Source organism: Castor canadensis, chromosome 13 (assembly GCF_047511655.1).
Source record: "Castor canadensis chromosome 13, mCasCan1.hap1v2, whole genome shotgun sequence".
NCBI lineage: Eukaryota > Metazoa > Chordata > Mammalia > Rodentia > Castoridae > Castor > Castor canadensis.
In genome coordinates, this window is record NC_133398.1 from 79980523 (window position 1) to 79997102 (window position 16580).

Below are 16580 nucleotides of genomic sequence, written 5' to 3' on the forward strand. Positions count from 1 at the left end.
TGCTTATTATTCTCTGACCTTTTTAATGGCTGTTTAGCAATTAAATGCTCATACTTCTAGCTTTTCACCAGCACCCTCCTCCTCCTTTAATTTCTCAGGATTCTCCTGCATTGTAGATAAGTAATATGAAGTATTTTCAAGATACTTAAAATGTATTTTTGGAGTGAGTTCTGGAAGGTTTTGTAACTTTAAATTTATGGTACTAGATACAACAGCGGAATTTTGTAGTTACTATACATTAGGCTACTTATTAAAAGTACAATAACAAAATACCTTATTATGTAGGACTCTATCATTTCCTAGCATTTTAATCTCTATTAATTTCTTTATAGAGGTATTCTGAGGTAGATTTCTAATGTTAGCCAAATGCAAAAGAAGCTGGTGGAGTGGTAGTGAGTCAGGAAGGGCTGGATTCAGTTCTGTGTGACTTTCCTCCTAACATCTCAGTTTCATTATCTTTAAGACAGAGAAGTTGATGTCTCTTTGTGAAAGCTCACGAAGGCCTCAAAAACAAAATTATATGAAAATAATTATGACTTCATGTAAAATAAAATTTTACATTTTTTTTGCCAAGCATTTTATTTGCAGAGGCAAACCATAAAACTTGGTTTATGGTTTGAAAACAGGTTTGAAAAACCTGGTGACTATGCACAAAATGTAGTAAAATGATACAGGAAATAGCAGACATCATCATTATTATTTCATGCAAGGAGAAAAAGTTTGAAGTACTCCTGCGTCTAAAATCCTTGAGATGATTAATCACAATTCTCTAAGTCACACATCTACTGTCTCCATGACCTCAGGCCTTTAGGATTATTTTTATATAAACCCAAGCGGGTGGAGCTGTGAAAGAGCTCTAATTTTTTTTTAATTTATTTTTTAAATTTTAGGTCAGAAACTGTAAAGGCTCAAGGTGAGAGTCTAGCCTCCCAGGATTCCCTGGGGGGCGCTCAGCAGTTTCTGGACCGGCTCTCTAACTTTGTAATTTTCAGGGAAACGTGTCACTCTTTGGAACGACAGGCGGCTCCTCGTAAGTGACTTATCCAAAAAGAAGGTTGCCCGGAAGGGGTCTTGCTCTATCTAGATCAGCCCCTCACATCCGTTTGCAGCTGGGGAAGTTAAGGCATCCCAACAGCCAGGGGCGCGTCCATGCCAGGAGCGGGAGGACTGGGAGGAGCAGTTACAAGCGTCCCTACACCCAGGCTGGCCGGACCGTCCTAACCTGTAATAATGGGGGATGCTCTCTGGGACACCCCTCCATGAAGCCTCGGGCCTAACAGCTGAGGGGCTGGAATACTCCCACATCTTACTTAGGGACAGTACTTTCAAACGCTTGGAGCTGCGGGCCATCTCTTCCTCGAGCGGGGAAGAGGCGTTTCCCATCGGACCTTCTGCGCCTCGCCCCCGCCTCGTCTGCTCTGGCAGGTGGAGGCGGGGCCGAAAAAGTTCGCAGCCAGTGACTTACGTCTCGTTGCTAGGCGACGGGGAGGGGGTGGGGCCGACGGGGAGGTTCAGGGCCCCTCCCGCAAAGGGCACGCGCCAGACTGGCGGCCGCGCAGCCGTCCTTTCTCCTTCTCGGGGCGGTGCGCCGGGTCTGCGGCGGCCCCGCCCCCAAGCTGCAGCCTGAGCTGCGCACGCGCGGTTCGAGCGGCCCCCTTCGCCCTCGCTGAGCTCGCGCTGGGGCTGGGCGTCGGGCACGCAGTGGTGCCGCAGCCGGAGCCGCCCTGAAGCGGGTGAACCGAGCTGCCTCGAGGAGGGGGCGGAGAGGGGTGGCCGCTGTGCCCTCCGCGGCTGAGGAGAAACAATGTTCGAGTCACTGGTCGTGGACGTGTTGAACCGGTTCTTGGGGGACTATGTGGTGGACCTGGACACGTCCCAGCTCTCTCTCGGCATCTGGCAAGGTAACGAGGCCGCCGCCGCCCCTCAGCCTCGCTGTTCTGATCCGGGCTTTGACTTCTCCGGGCTTCGGGCGAGCCGGGCGCTGCCACCTGCCGCCTCCAGTCAAGTTACGTAAACCCGGCCTCCGCCCGCGAGTTTGGTTTTGGGGGAGGCGAGGAGGGTCGCGAGTGCGGGCTGAGGGCGCCCGCAGTGGGCTCCGTGCGTCCGGAGTTCAAGTTCGCCCCCGGCACCGTCGGGCTTGTGCGGTGTGGGCCACGGGAACCCGTGACCTGCCCGGGGCTTTGGTTCTCCCTCCGTGGGTTGTGACTAGGGTTCAGGGGACCCCGCGGAGTATCGCACGCTCCCTCGCACGTGTCTCGCCGGGCCCTGAGACGCCCTCTGCTTCCTTCCCGGCCTCACTTTATGGCCTCTCCTTCCGGCCACTGAACCTGGACTTGGGCTGGCTCCCCCCCCATGGGGGCCTGAGCTGCGCTGATAACGAAAAGGAAACGCCTGTGCAGAATAACTCACAGGTGGCCTGGGTGTGGTCAGCTCACACCGGACCCAGGAGACATGTGGGCCATGTGCAAGGCTTTAGGGTTTTGTGGGCTTAATCAGTTAGGAAAGAAAAAAAGAAAAGCAGAAACTAGATGGGCATGCAGCATCTGAGACCTGTAAACCTCAGGGATGGACTTGACACTACACTGCTTAGGTAGCGAAGGACCGAAGCTGTACTTGTGTCCCTTTACTGTGGTGCCTTACCTTAATTTAGAACCTTATTTTTAGTGCTGCCATCTGTTTGGTATTATACCTTTATTTATTTTAAGCGCCCATTAGAAATTAGAGTCCTTTTTAGGCTGAATGACTTAGGCCAAAGTTAGGGCTTTTTATTTGTGTGAATAATGTATCTATCTATCTCGTTATCTCTCTTTGTATTTATTTTACTTTATTCTTGGATGTGCACACACTTTCAGCCTTCTAAAATATTTGTTTATCTTAAGTCTTTTTGTTTTTGAAATAATGTAAGCAAGTAATTTAGTTTGATCTGAAAAGCCTTTTGTACCTACTGTTGTTACCCAGTATCATGATACAGTGTATAAAAATATGGACGGAGTGCTAGCACGGTCTCTGACTAGTACTAGAAAAGTGCAGTTGTTGCTTTTCAGCTGCAAAGTGAAAATAGTAAAACCTATCTATATATATCTCAGAAGCCTTCAAATACCTGAGCTGTGATTTGATCTTAGTGAAATGTTGCTTTTACATTTGAGGCTTTTTATTATTTTATTTTGGTGGTACTGGGATTTGAAATCAGGGCCTCATCCTTGCTAGGTAGGCACTCTACCGCTTGAGCCATTTCACCAGCCCATGCTTCTACATTTAAGGTGGAGGTTTGTGTAGATAAAGTAAAATTCACTCTTGTAGTGTATAAAAGGCACGTATTCACTATCACAGTCGTCGTTCAACCCCCATCCTCCCCCCAAAAATTCCCTTGCTCCTTTGTAGGTGACTCACATCATCTCCTGTCACTGATCTGCTTCCATCTCCGCCATTTTGCCTTTTCAGAATGCCGATGGTTTGTAGCTTTTTACGTGTGACTTCTTAACAAAATGTAGTTGAGTCATTCATGTATTGTATGCATCAGTATTTCATTCCTGTACTTTTGAGTACTGTTTCATTTTATGGATGTACTATAAATATGTGTCCATTTACCAGGTAGGGGATCTTTTGACAGGAATAAAGCATCCATTTGAAGGTTTTGGTATGAACATAAATTGTATTTCTCTTGAATAATAAGAGTGATATTGTGGGTCATATGGTACATGAATACATAACTTTATGAAAAATGATGCGCTGTGGTTTGAATGCGTCCCGCAAATGATCAAATGTTGGAAGTTTGGTCCGCATGTAGTGATGGTAACAGATGCTGGTATCTTGTATGGGTAGGGCCTAGTGGGAAGTTGTTAGTGGTTCCTCACTCTGGGTTCCATCTCCCTGTGTGATCTCTCTTTCATGTGCTTGTGCCCTTGTGGTACCATCTGCTGTAAGTTGGGGGGCTGTATGTGTGTGGGGGGAGGGGGAAACCCGTCAGAGTTAATCACTATGCTGTTTGGACTTTCAGCCTCTAAAATTGAGCTAAATACACCTTTTTTTTTTTTTGGTGGTACTGGGGTTTGAAGTCAGGGTCTTACACTTGCTATGCAGGCACTCTGTCACTTGAGCCACTTCCACCAGCCCTTTTTTTGTGTTGGGTACACACACAACTTATCTGGGCTGGCTTTGAAGCTCCATCCTCCAGATCTCTGTCTCTTTGGTAGCTAGAAGTGGGTGTACTAGTTTGCACTTTAACCATATTGTACCAGGATATAATTACACTACATTCTCACCAGCACTTGGTATTTTCATAAAATTTTTTTTTAGCCATTCTAATTCATCGTGGCTTTAATTTGCATTTCATCAGTGATTAATGCTGTTAAATACCTTTACATGATCTTTGCTGTTTATTTCTGTTAGGAAGTGTCCAAATCTTTTGCTTATTTTAAATTGAGTCTTTTGTTTTTCTATTGAGATTTAACTTACATTTTATAAAACCCTTCCTTTAAAAATGTACAATCCAGTGTTTAGTATAGTATAAAAAATTGTGCAATCATTGCCGTAATTCCAGAACATACAGACACCCTGAAATTAAACCTCATGCCCCTTAGTAGTTATTCACTATGCTTTCCCACTCATGCCCACCCTGCCTCTGGCAGCAAATAGTCTACTATGTCTTTATGGATTTGCTGGTTTTGGATATTTAATTTAAATGGAATAATACAATGTGCAGCCTTTTGTTTCTGCTTACTTAATTTAAGATTATATTTTCAGGATTCTCCATATCGAAGAATGGAGTGAATACTAATGTGTGGATAAGTCACATTTTGTTTATGTAATCAAGTTGGTGGATATTTATTTCCACATTTTGGATATTTTTGATAATGCCATTATGAACATTCATGCACAAGTTCTTTAATGGACATATTTTAAATTCTCTTTGGTGTATACCTAAGAGTGGAATGGCTATAACAAACATATGCTGACACTGGTTAGCCTTTTGAGAAACTGCCAAATTCTTTTCTAAGGTGTTTGTTTTCTTATTGTTGAATGTTGAGAGTTTTGTGAATTTAAGTCCTTTGTCAGGTAAGTGATTTGAGAATAATTTCTTCTAGTCTTCCTGGTCTGTCCTTTGCAGAGCAAACATTTTAATCTCAGTTTACCAAAAACTTCTTAGATGAGTCATGCTTTTGGTGTTATATTTGCAAAATCTTGGCAATGTTAAAAAAAGATGCTCTGGTTTTCTTTACAAGTCTTTTTTAAAATTTTTATTACTATATATTCATTGTACAGGAAGGAATTCATAATGAAAATTCCGATTTGGCTTATATTGTACATTGATTACATCACCCCATCACCTGTCCCCACCCCCTTTCTTTAGAAGTTTTGTAGTTTTACCTTTACTCTCCCCAAAGTTTGTTTCTGTAATGTTTTTTTACAAACCAGAACCCATTTTACCTTAGAAACATTGTTATACGTGAATGAGGAATTTCCAAAAATCTGTTTAATTACAATGTAGTGCATGAGTGCTATAATACTGGGCCAAATACAGTAAAAAATTGTTGGAAACATCTGTTTTGTGGTGGGGAAGAAAGGAATTGAGCTTTACCCCATGTGCTCTTAGCAAATTTTGAGGTTGGTAAAGTTTATTTTTTATACGTGTCTATTTACATTTCTCTCCATTCCCATGTATCATCTTGTTAGGGAATGGTAATATTTCCAGATTCATCATAGAATCCTTGAAAGTAAATATCATTTTACATATTTCCTTCAAGAGCAAGGCCATGTCAGAATTAGCATAGGTGCTTATTATGAATATAGGTTTATGAATACCTCAGAAATTATAATTTGTTTGAAGTAAAGGGACCAAAATCCCAGAGTCTTTCTTTTCTTTTTTTCCCTTTGTACTGGGATTTGAATTCCGGGCTTCTTGTTCAGGCTCTCTCCCATTTGAACCACGCCCCTAGCCCCTTTTCTTTCCAGGACTGGAGTTTGAACTCAGTGTCTATATTTGCTAAGCAGGCACTCTACCACTTGAGTCACTCCACCAGCCACCTCTAGCCCTTTTTACTTTAACTTTTCAAATAGGGTCTTATGTGTTTGACTGGGCTGGCCCCACATTTCAATCCTCGACCTCCTGTTTAGCCAGGATTGCGAGTATACACAACTATGCCCAGCTTGTTTGTTGAGGAGGTCTCACCAACTTTTTGCCTGGGCTGGTTTTGAACTGCCAGTCTCCTGATCTCAGCCTCGCTAGTAACTGGAATAACAGTTGTATGCCACCACCCCCAGTGTGTTGTGTGTGCCTGTCTGTGGTTCCCCCCCCCATTTTTTTTTTTTCTGCAAATAAATGACACTGGAGATTGAACAACTAGATACAATTTAAGAGAATAGTAGGGCCAAAAGTATTAGAATTTCAGAACAGTAAATGTTGCTTGTATGAGAGAATTATCACTTTTTTTTGTAACACTTTGCCCTTTCTTTAGTTTGCACCTCTAACTTTTGTTTTCTCTAAAATTATACCACTTGGACAAATTTGTAATTTACTTTGTTACGCCTGACATCTTTATGTAACATTAAAAGCTCAGAAGATCTTGTTTTTTAGCTAACATACGTATTCTTGTTTCTGAGATGACAGTCTTCTGTTTTAGAGTCTTAAGTTCAGTGGTTACTTACTGCATTCTTCAATCAAGACAAGATTCCTGATTTTAAGCACTCATTCTTCTGTGATAGGGATTTCCTTGGGGGCCAAACAAATGATTCTTATAGTCTGGGGATAATTACCAATTCTAATTCCTTAAATATTATTTTCACTTTCTAAAGTTTTTAAAAATTCAAGTATACATCAGTGTTGCAAGATTTCACAGCCTACATCCATGCGCTCACTATGTAGATTCTACTACATGTATTTTACGGTATAGTTTGAGCATTGGGTTAGTTCTTTAAAAGTCTGGTAAAGTTTAACAGTGAACTGTCTGGTCCTGGGCTTCTCTTTCTTGTAAGGCTTTTTAATTTATGGCTTCAGTCTCATTTTTGTTACTAATCTATTTAGGTTTCTTATATCCTTTTTGTTCAGGTTTTTTTTTTTTTGTGATGTCAGAATTTGAATTCAGGGCCTCATGCTTGCTAAGCAGATGCTCTAGCACTTGAGCTACTCTGCCAGTCCCTTTTTTTGTGATGGGTATTTTCAAGATAGGGTGTCCTGAACTATTTCCCTGGGCTGATTTTGATCCTCCATCTTTTATCTCTGCCTCCTAAGTAGCTATGATTATATGCATGAGCCACCTGTGCCCAGTTCTTTGTTCAATTTTGATAGGTCATATGTGTCCAGAAATTTGTCTTTTCTTCTAGATTTTCCAGTTTATTTGGTAGGTTTTTCAAAATAATTCCTAATGGTTCTGTTAATTTTAGTGGAATCTGTTGTAATATCCCCCTTTTCATCTCTAATTTTATTAATTTGGGTTTTCTCTCTTTTAGTTTGTTAATTTGTTTATGTTTTCAAAGAGTGCCAACTTTTTGTTGGATCCATACTTTGTATTTTGTTTAGTGTCTATTTCATTCATTTCTCCTCTCTATTATTTTTTATTTCTATTGATTTGGGGTTTAGTTCTTGTTTTTCAAAAACCTTGAGATTCATCATTAGATTGAGAGATCTGTTTCATTTTTTTAAAATGTAGGTACTTTTAGCTATAAACTTACCTCTTAGTATAGCTTTTACTGTATCCTATGAGTTCTAGTATGTTATGTTTCCATTTTTATTTGATTCTAGGAATTTTTAAATTACCTATTCTTCACTGACTTTTTCATTCCGAAGTGTGTTGTTCAATGCCCATGTGTTTGTATAGTATTTCTAGTTTTTCTTGCTGTTGATGTCTAGTTTCATTCTGATTTGATCTAAGATTCAAGAAATTATTTCAGTTTAAAAAATTTTGTTAAAACTTGATTTATGGCCTACTAATAATCTATTTTGGAAAAAGTTCCATTGCTAATGAAAAGAATGTGTATTCTGTGCTGTTGGATGGAACCTTCTATACATGTCTGTTAAGTCCATTCGATCAGTAATTTAACTCTGATATTTCTTTGTTGATTTGTTTTCTTTTGGTCTTTGTGTCTTATCTATTTGTGAGAGTGGTGTATTGGGTTTATGTGCTATTATTGTATTGAGGCCTATCTCTCACTTTTTGTCCAAAAGTATTTTGTTTAATAAAATTGGGTACTTTGACATTTGCTACATATGTATTTATAATCATTATATTGTCTTGATGTTGTTCCCTTTATCGATATGTAGTGATTTTCTTTGTCTCTTCTAACTCGTTTTGGCCTAAAGTCTATTTTGTTGGACATGAATATAGTTACTTCTGCTTTCTTTCTGATTCTGTTCACTTGGGATACCATTTTCTATCCATTCACTTTCAGTCTGTATGTCTTGGCCTGTGTGGTTAGTTTCTTGCAGACTGCATAGACCCATTGTTGGGTGTTTTAAAAGAATCAGCTGGTCTGCATCTTATAATTCAGGGTTATTATTGAAAGGTTTATACTTGTTACTGTTATTCTGTTGTTCTTCTGGTTGTTTTGAATATTCTGTGTTTGTTTCTTTCCCTCTTATTCATCTTAGAGGTTTGATGTTTTGCTGTGCTAATAATGTTTGAATCTTTCCTGACTTTCATTTGCTTGTCTACTCTTCCAGTAAGATTTATTCTTTCTTGTGCTGTCCTGTTGTGTTTATTTTTCTTCTTATTTTGGATGTAGTTTTCACTTATATGTCTTTCATTATACTGGCATGAGTTGCTTAGTTCCTTATCTTGGAAAGTCTTTATTTCTTCTTTGATTTGGAAAGATAACTTCTGGGTATAATCTACACTAGTAGGTACTTCCTTTCAGGATTTAAAATACATCACTCCATGCTCTCCTGGCCTTTAGAATTTTTGTTATTTTGATTTATTTATTTTTTTTTGTGGGACTGGGGTTTTGAATTTAGGGCTTCATGCATGCACTCTACCAGTCACACCTCCAGTCCATTTTTGTTCTGTTTATCTTTAGAGATGGGGTCTTTCGAACTATTTGCCCAGATCTCAGTCTCCCAAGTAGCGAGAATTACAAGTATGAGCCACAGGCATCCAGCTTCTGATGGGTTTTTCTTTAAATGTGAATTGACACTTTTAATATTCTTTCTTTCTCCTGTGCTTTTGGCAGTTTAATATGAAGAGATTCTTTTCTTGTCATGCCTACTTGGGATTCTAAATACCTCCTGTACCTGGATGACCATAACTTTTCTAAGATTTAGAAACTTTTCTGCTGTTATTTCACTGAATAGTTTTGCTTATGCCTTCAACCTATAATTCTTCTCTATTGTCTATTCCAGCTATGTGTATTTGTTCTTTTGATGTTGTTCGAGAGAAGTTATATCCTCTGTTCATTTTTTATTTTTTCCTCTTTATTAATAAGCTGTCTGAATGTGGCAATTTATCAGCCTTGTTGTCAAGTCCTAATTATTTTTTTCCTCCCATGGTACGGGTGATTGAATCAGGACCTCAGTCTTGCTAGGCCAGTGTTCTACCATTTGAACCACAACTGTAGTCCTTTTTTGCTTTAGTTATTTTTCAGGTAGGGTCTTACTTTTGCCCGGGGCCAGCCTCAGACCATGATCCTCCTTATCTATAGCCTTCAGTTTAGCTGGAATTATAGGTGCATGCCCACCACACCCAGCTTATTGTTTGATATGGGATCCCAGTAACTTTTTGCCTAAGATGACCTTGAACCATGACCTTTCTGATCTTTGCCTCCTGAGTAGATGGGATTACAGGTGTGAGCTACCACACCATGCCTTTGCTTTTTTAAGTTTACTTTTCACGTAGGATCTTTTACTTTTGCCCAGGCCAGTCGTGAACTGAAATGCTCCTACCTCTGCCTCTTGACTATCTGCTATTACAGGCTTTAAAAAAAATTAGCATTTATTAATTATGCAAAATAAGGGATTTTTATTGTGATGTTTCCATACCTGCATACAATATACTTTGATCATATTCACTCCCTTATCATCCTTTTCTCCTCTCCCCCTCCCACTGCCTCCCCATAAACCCCCAGCTTCACATTCATGCCCTTGTTTTATTTTATTAAGATCTAGCGTCTACATTATCAAAGAGGATATGTGATGTTCTTCTTTTCTTTGAGTCTGCAAGCTCTGATATTCTTTATTCCACTTGATCTAGTCTATTGGTTACACTTTCAACTGAGTTTTTAAAAAAAAATCTGATACGTTTATTAAACTTTCACAAGATTTTTGTGAAATTGCTATTTCATTGATATTCTTCATTGTCTTCCTTAATTCATCCATGTATTTATTTGTATATTTTGGAATTCATTGATCTTTTAATAATTATTCTTTTGAATTATTTGACTTTCATCTACTTTAATATATTTGGATTCAGTTGCTAGAGAGTTATGAATTTAAGCAGGCATCATCTTGCCTATTTTTCTATATTGTGTTTCTTTTTTTTTTTATTCATTTATTCATATGTGTATACATTTGTTTGGGTCATCTCTCCCCTCTGGCCCCCTGTATTGTGTGTTTCTGTGTTGTGATTTGCACATTTGTTAGGATGGCTATCTCTTCTACTTTATGTTAGGGACTTACTAATTAACCTTCTTTTGAGGATGTGCTCCAGTTGGACTTAGTGTAGTTTCATGTGGTTAGTGGGTTTTGACACAAAATGTATTGTGTCAAAGAGGTAGGAGAACTGATTGCTTTTTCTGTAAGTCTTGCAAGAGGGGTCCTGCTGACAGTTCAGGCAGGTGTGGTGTAGACAGCTGTAGGTACGGGATGCATCATCTGTACACATAGATGATGTGACCTATGCTGAAGTCCCTTGTAGGGACAACTGCTGTGTTATTTCTGCCTTCTGTTCCTGTGGGGGTGATTTTCAGGATTGGGGGCTTTCAGTCTCCCCTTGTTGTTTAAATTGAAGTGTTTGCAAAGGTTCTAGTGGGACTAAGTTGTGGTGAGTAAGGTGCAGTGTCTCTCAGCTGGGTTAGAAATGTAGCTCAGCAACAGAGCATTCATCCATTGTGGTTGAAGTACTGGGCTTGCATAAGAAAGAAGATAACAAGCAACAGTAACAATAAACAGAAAAAAACTTCCTAAGGAAATAAAGTAAAACTAAAAACAATAACCACAATGCCAAAAGCAGAATGGAATTGAATAAAAATATAGAATAAAAAGTTAAAAATTAGTATGGATAAAGTTAATAAAAAAGAGCCATAGCAGAAAAGTACAAAAGGGGATAAAAAGGAAAAATGGTTAAAACATTGATAGAGAAAAGAAAAAATGTTAAAAGGAAAAGAAATACATTAACAAAAAAGTACTAACAAAACTAAGAATTTCCTTCCTGCTAAATTTTGTTTCTGATTATGCTGGAAAGACTGGATGTTCACAACTTAGGCAGAGCAGAGGTCTTTTTCATGTCTTCTTAGTTTCTGTGCCACTTGAGAACGAAGGCTGGGGCTTATTCACCCCCTTTCTTTTCTTTTGGTGGTCACCAGGAAACAGTGGTAGTGGTCTGTGGCTGCAGCCTGTTGGAATACCTGTCGGCTTCCTGTCCACCAGAGTGACTTAGATTGGGCTGCAGAGCTCCTCAGGCAAAGATTTACTAAAGTTATTTGGACTGGGCACTCCATAACCCAGGCAGACAAGGACATTGGAGTATGTTTATAAGCTAGCAGGTTTCCTTTGCAGTGCATACTCCAAACGTAGGTTTGATGCCTGGCACTGTAGTATGTCATTGAGTCCAGTACCTTTTCTGCTGGGCACTTTGAGGACAAGAGATGTAGTATATGTGCTGAGATGGCCCCATGTAATCCATTGCCCACTGGTTCTGAAACTTAACTCCCTTGAGAAATCACATGTGACTGCTTGCTTCTGGGACCCCTACAGCTGGATCCTAACTGCTAGTTTTAAAGGGGAAGGCATCCTCTATTCCTTTACAAATTGCAGTCCAGGTTACTACTGTATAGAATTCTCAGTGGACTCCCCCCAACCCTCAAAGAGCATACTGACTCTAAGGGTAGTTGCCCACTGGATCAGGGTGTTAATATTGTTGCTAGGAACTGGAGATAAGAAAATGCAGGTGCCTTTGACTCCCAGAGCAGTAAGTTCAGACAAGACTTTCTCCAGATGACTTCCTATTTATAGCACTGTGAGAATAGTGTCCTCAGAGTCACTTTGTTATGCAATTCCCCAGGTGTTTTGTCTGATCAGATTGTATTTATGTAGGGTGCAATCCTGTGCTTGTAGCACACTCTGGGGCTCTCTTCTTCCCTGCCCACTGCCACATGAGTGGTTCTGTGGTACTCTCTTTCACCCACTGTTCCACTATCCCTGTCCCACTGTCTCTCTAGGTTTTTCTCATCTCTTCCTCTTCATTATTGAACCTGAGCATTCTGCCATAGTCACCCATCTCAATAAGCCATTGCTTTCCAGTTTACTGATTCTATCTTATGAGGAAGAGACCAGTTGCTAGTCACCTCTGATCCACCATCTTGGATGTCCACTTTGTTTTTTGACAAATGCATACTCTTGTTGATCCCTATCAAGATATAGAATGTGACTGTCATCCCAGAAAAATCCTTCCTGATCCTTCCCAATCAATTCCTCCCTCATCTCCTGAGGCACTCTCTATACTGATATTTTTAAAATCATGCAACCTCTATTCCTGCTTTGTAAGAATAATTTTTTTTTTCCTTCAAGAATGTGTGTAGGATTTTCTCAAATGCATTTTCTTCATTTATCAATATGATCATAGGATTTTTGTTCTTTGGTCTATCAATGTGATAGATTGCTTGAATTGGTTTTCAGATGTTGAACTGACTTGCATGTGTGCAATAAATTCTACCTGTAGTACATAATTCTTTTTACACATTTTCAGATTCAGTTACCTAATATTTTGTTAAGGCTCTTTGCATCTGTTCCTAAGATGTATTGGTTTCTGCTTTCTCTTGTAGTGTCTTTATCTAGTTTTGTTGTTAGGATAATGTTGGCCTTATAGAGTGAGTTAGGAAGTATTCCCTCTGCTTCTGTTTTCTGTAAGAGGTTGTAAATAATTAGTATCATTTTTTCCCTTAAATGATTGCTAGAACATCAGTGAAATGATCTGGGCCTGGTGCTTGCAGTTTTGGAAGATTTTCAGTTATTTAAATTCAGTTACTCTCTTTAATAGAAATAGGTCTTTTCAGATTATTTTTCCTGTATGAAGTTTGTTATAGTGTATCTTTAAAGGAATTAATACATTTCATATAAGTTTTAAAATTTGTGGGAATGTTTATGATACTCTTATGCTTTTAACTTTTATGGGATTGGTAGTACTGGCTCTTCTTTCATTTCTGATATTAGGAATTTATGTCTTTTTCCCCTTGCTTTCTTAGTTAACTTCCCCATAAAGTTACTTTTCTTGAATTTTTTAAAAAGCTTTTGGTTTTATTGATTTTTCTTTTGATTTTCTATATGTAATTTCACTGATTTTTAATTTTTGTTTATTTTCTTCTGAATAGTTTGGATTTGACTTTTTTTTTAGATTTCTAAGGTGAAAGCATAGATTATTGGTTTTAGATCTTTTTAAAAGTTTGATTGATTTATTTAGCAATCCCAGGGCTGAACTCGGCTCTCATGCTTGCTTACTTAGCAGGCACTCTACCACTGAGCTACATCCTCTGACTTTAGACCTTCTTTTCTAATGTGTGCATAAATTTCCCTTTAAGCTCTGCTTTTGTTAACACTTTTTTTTTTTTTTTTTGGTGGTGTTGGGGCTTGAAGTCAGGGACTACACCTCCAGCCACTCCACCAGCCCTTTTTTGTGATGGATTTTTTTCGAGATAGGGTCTTGCGAACTATTTGCCTGGGCTGGCTTCGAACTGTGATCCTCCTAATCTTTGCCTCCTGAGTAGCTAGGATTATAGATGTGAGCCACCTACACCAGCTTGTTACACTATTTTTGATAGTTATATTTTCATTTGATTGAAAATACTTTAAAATTTCTTTTATGACTTCTTTAACCTAGTGTTATTCAGAACTAGGGTTCTGAAATGTTTTGTGATTTTCCACCATTCTTCCCATTATATTAATTTCTAGTTTAATTCCATTGTGGTCTGAGTATAATGTCTTCTAAATTTGTTAAGGTGTGTTTTAATTATGACCTGAATATAGTGTATTTGTGATGTTTCCTGTGTGTTCCAGAAGAATGTATATTCTGCTGTGGGATGAAATGTTCCATAAATGTCATTAGACATTGGATCCATTGATTAATAGTGCTGTTCAGTTCAGTTGTGTCCTCATTGATTTTCTGCATGCTATCTCTATCCATAAGTGCTAACAGTTGTTGCAGACTAACTATAATAATGGATTTATCTATCTCTTTTTACAGCTCTATCAATTTTGCCACATGATTTTTGTCAGGTACATATACATTAAGGAATGGTGTGTCTTCTTGGAGAATTGACCCAAGTCTGTTGGAAATGTAGGCCCCAAAAATGACCACGTGTAGAGGAGTGATCTGGCCAAGAGATTATTGCCGGGTGGGAGAGGGGGGGAGCCAAGAGAGAGAGAGTGAGAGGGGCAGGGGCTTAAATACCCCTCAGTGAGACTCAGCATGATCTGATTGGTTAGGAGCTTATGGTTCATGCTGATTGGAGGTTGGGGCAGAAGGAGAATTCAAGCTAGACTTGAGGCAGGACCGTGGCCCTGGAAAACAGAAGCTTAAGGGTGCAGTAAGAACTGAAACCTATCAGCGCCATTATTGCCAACATTCCTCCCTGTTTTGTTTGTTAAGGAAGTGGGGGGTGTTGTGTTTGCTCTGGCTTCTTCGAGCTGGCAAGGGGCAGCGTAGGGGAAGGGAGGGTTAGTTGGCAAACAATGTTGGGGTGGTTTGCTTCATTATGGCATACACCCAGGCTCTGAAAATGAAGATTTCCTCTTCCCTGAAGTTGATGAAGGTCCCTTTTAGCCATTGGTCATAAAGAGTCTCGAGCCAATTCTCCAACCTCCGCATGGTGGGTATCAGCCACCTATCCTTGTGTTTTGGAGAGCTTGGTATCCCTGGAGGTAAAACTGGTTAAATTTTTGATTAGCAATAGCAGACATGTAGTGTGATACAAGGGAGGAAGCTTAAGAATAGGAGAGCAAGAAACACAGGCTTTAGGATGGGCATTGGCCAGGAGAACCACTGTGAAATGTTGTTCCCTAGACAATTTCAAGAGTCCTCCAACTACAGAGAGAGAAATGGGTGGCCATATATTATCTAAGACCCAAACAGGAATATTAGGAGGAGCATAAAAAGGTGTCTATTCAGGGACTACATACCTAGGGATCTAAATTCTGCAAAATCCTATAACTGCCAGGAAAGCTGTAAACTGTCTTATGGTATGGGGGTTGGGAAATGGAAGATTGGGTTGATGCATTTATGACTCAGGGAGTGAGTCTGTCCCTTTAAGACCACACCTAGGTAGGTGACCTGTGGGAGGCAGGGGCTGTCAGGATTTAAATGTAACACTCTTGGATAAAAGAGAGCTTTAGCTCATTATTTTATATAAATTGACACTTTTAACTTTTTAAGTGTTTGTACCATATTTAGATAAAGTATAACATAACATTGTTACAAGGAGGTCATTTAAGACACATAGGCAAATGTGTAAATGAACTCTGATTTAGTAGTATTTAAAGCTTGACAAGATCAGCAGAAAACAGAATAATTTCTTTGATAAAATCTTTCTCTGTAATGGTTTTTTTGTAGATGTTAGTCAGAACAGAACAGTATTAAGATAATCTTGTTATTTCATAGACATAGAAGATTTGATTTTAGTTTGACATGACCCTAAAAATCTTTTAGGCAACTCTTAGATTATATTCAACTTTAACTTTATCACACACCGAAGCTTTATTATACACTTTTCAAACTTATTTAGACCTTTATACAACATACTAAACCCTTTGATGGTTATTCCTTATCCTTCCTATTTGAAACAATCTTTAGGACAAACCCTTCTTTACAAAATCCCTTCTCATCCAAAAAACCATTCCTTTTTCCTTTAACTTCTCAAAAATACATTTATTACCTATCTATATCCTTTCCAGTTGTTTACTTTGTAACTTGTATTTTAAAACTAACTTGTATAAGAATTTTAAATTTATTGTAGAGGCTGGAGCAACTAATTAGTAGTAGCCCTTACTGTTTTTAGGAATAGGCAGAAGGCCTCATCATCCCTCAGGCTTGAGGGGATATTGATTTAGGTGTGAAAACTGTGAGGGATTTTTGAGTTTTATTTGAATAGGGGGGTCGTCCTGGCTCACCCTACACTCATCTCATCAGTCCACACTGTGGAATCTCTTTGTTCTTGAAGGAGGGGGCAGCAGAGATAGCTGCCTGGGGGAGGAGAATTTGAGCTTTTAATTGAGATAGTAAATCCTGTCCCATCAGGGACACTGGAGTTTTAGGTACTATGAGGAAAGAGTGACAGAAGAGGAGGTCTCCCCAAGAGCAGGCCAGAGGCCAGGTAAATTAGCGCTCTAGGGGCTGGCCAGATTTGCCTTGAAAGATAACTTTTGTCATTGGACTGGGGACCAGGAG

General features: G+C 39.4%; 1 protein-coding gene across 3 annotated transcripts in view; it reads left to right on the forward strand.

Annotated features, from left to right (window-relative positions):
* The first annotated feature begins 1640 nt into the window (after positions 1–1640).
* The window catches only part of Vps13a (vacuolar protein sorting 13 homolog A), a 237897-nt gene continuing 222957 nt past the window's right edge, over positions 1641–16580 (forward strand). For all 3 annotated transcript variants that reach the window (XM_074052093.1, XM_074052095.1, XM_074052094.1), the window contains exon 1: positions 1641–1901. In XM_074052093.1, coding sequence (XP_073908194.1) covers positions 1805–1901 — 97 coding nt within the window. In that variant the 5' untranslated portion in view covers positions 1641–1804. The remainder of the gene's footprint in view (positions 1902–16580) is intronic.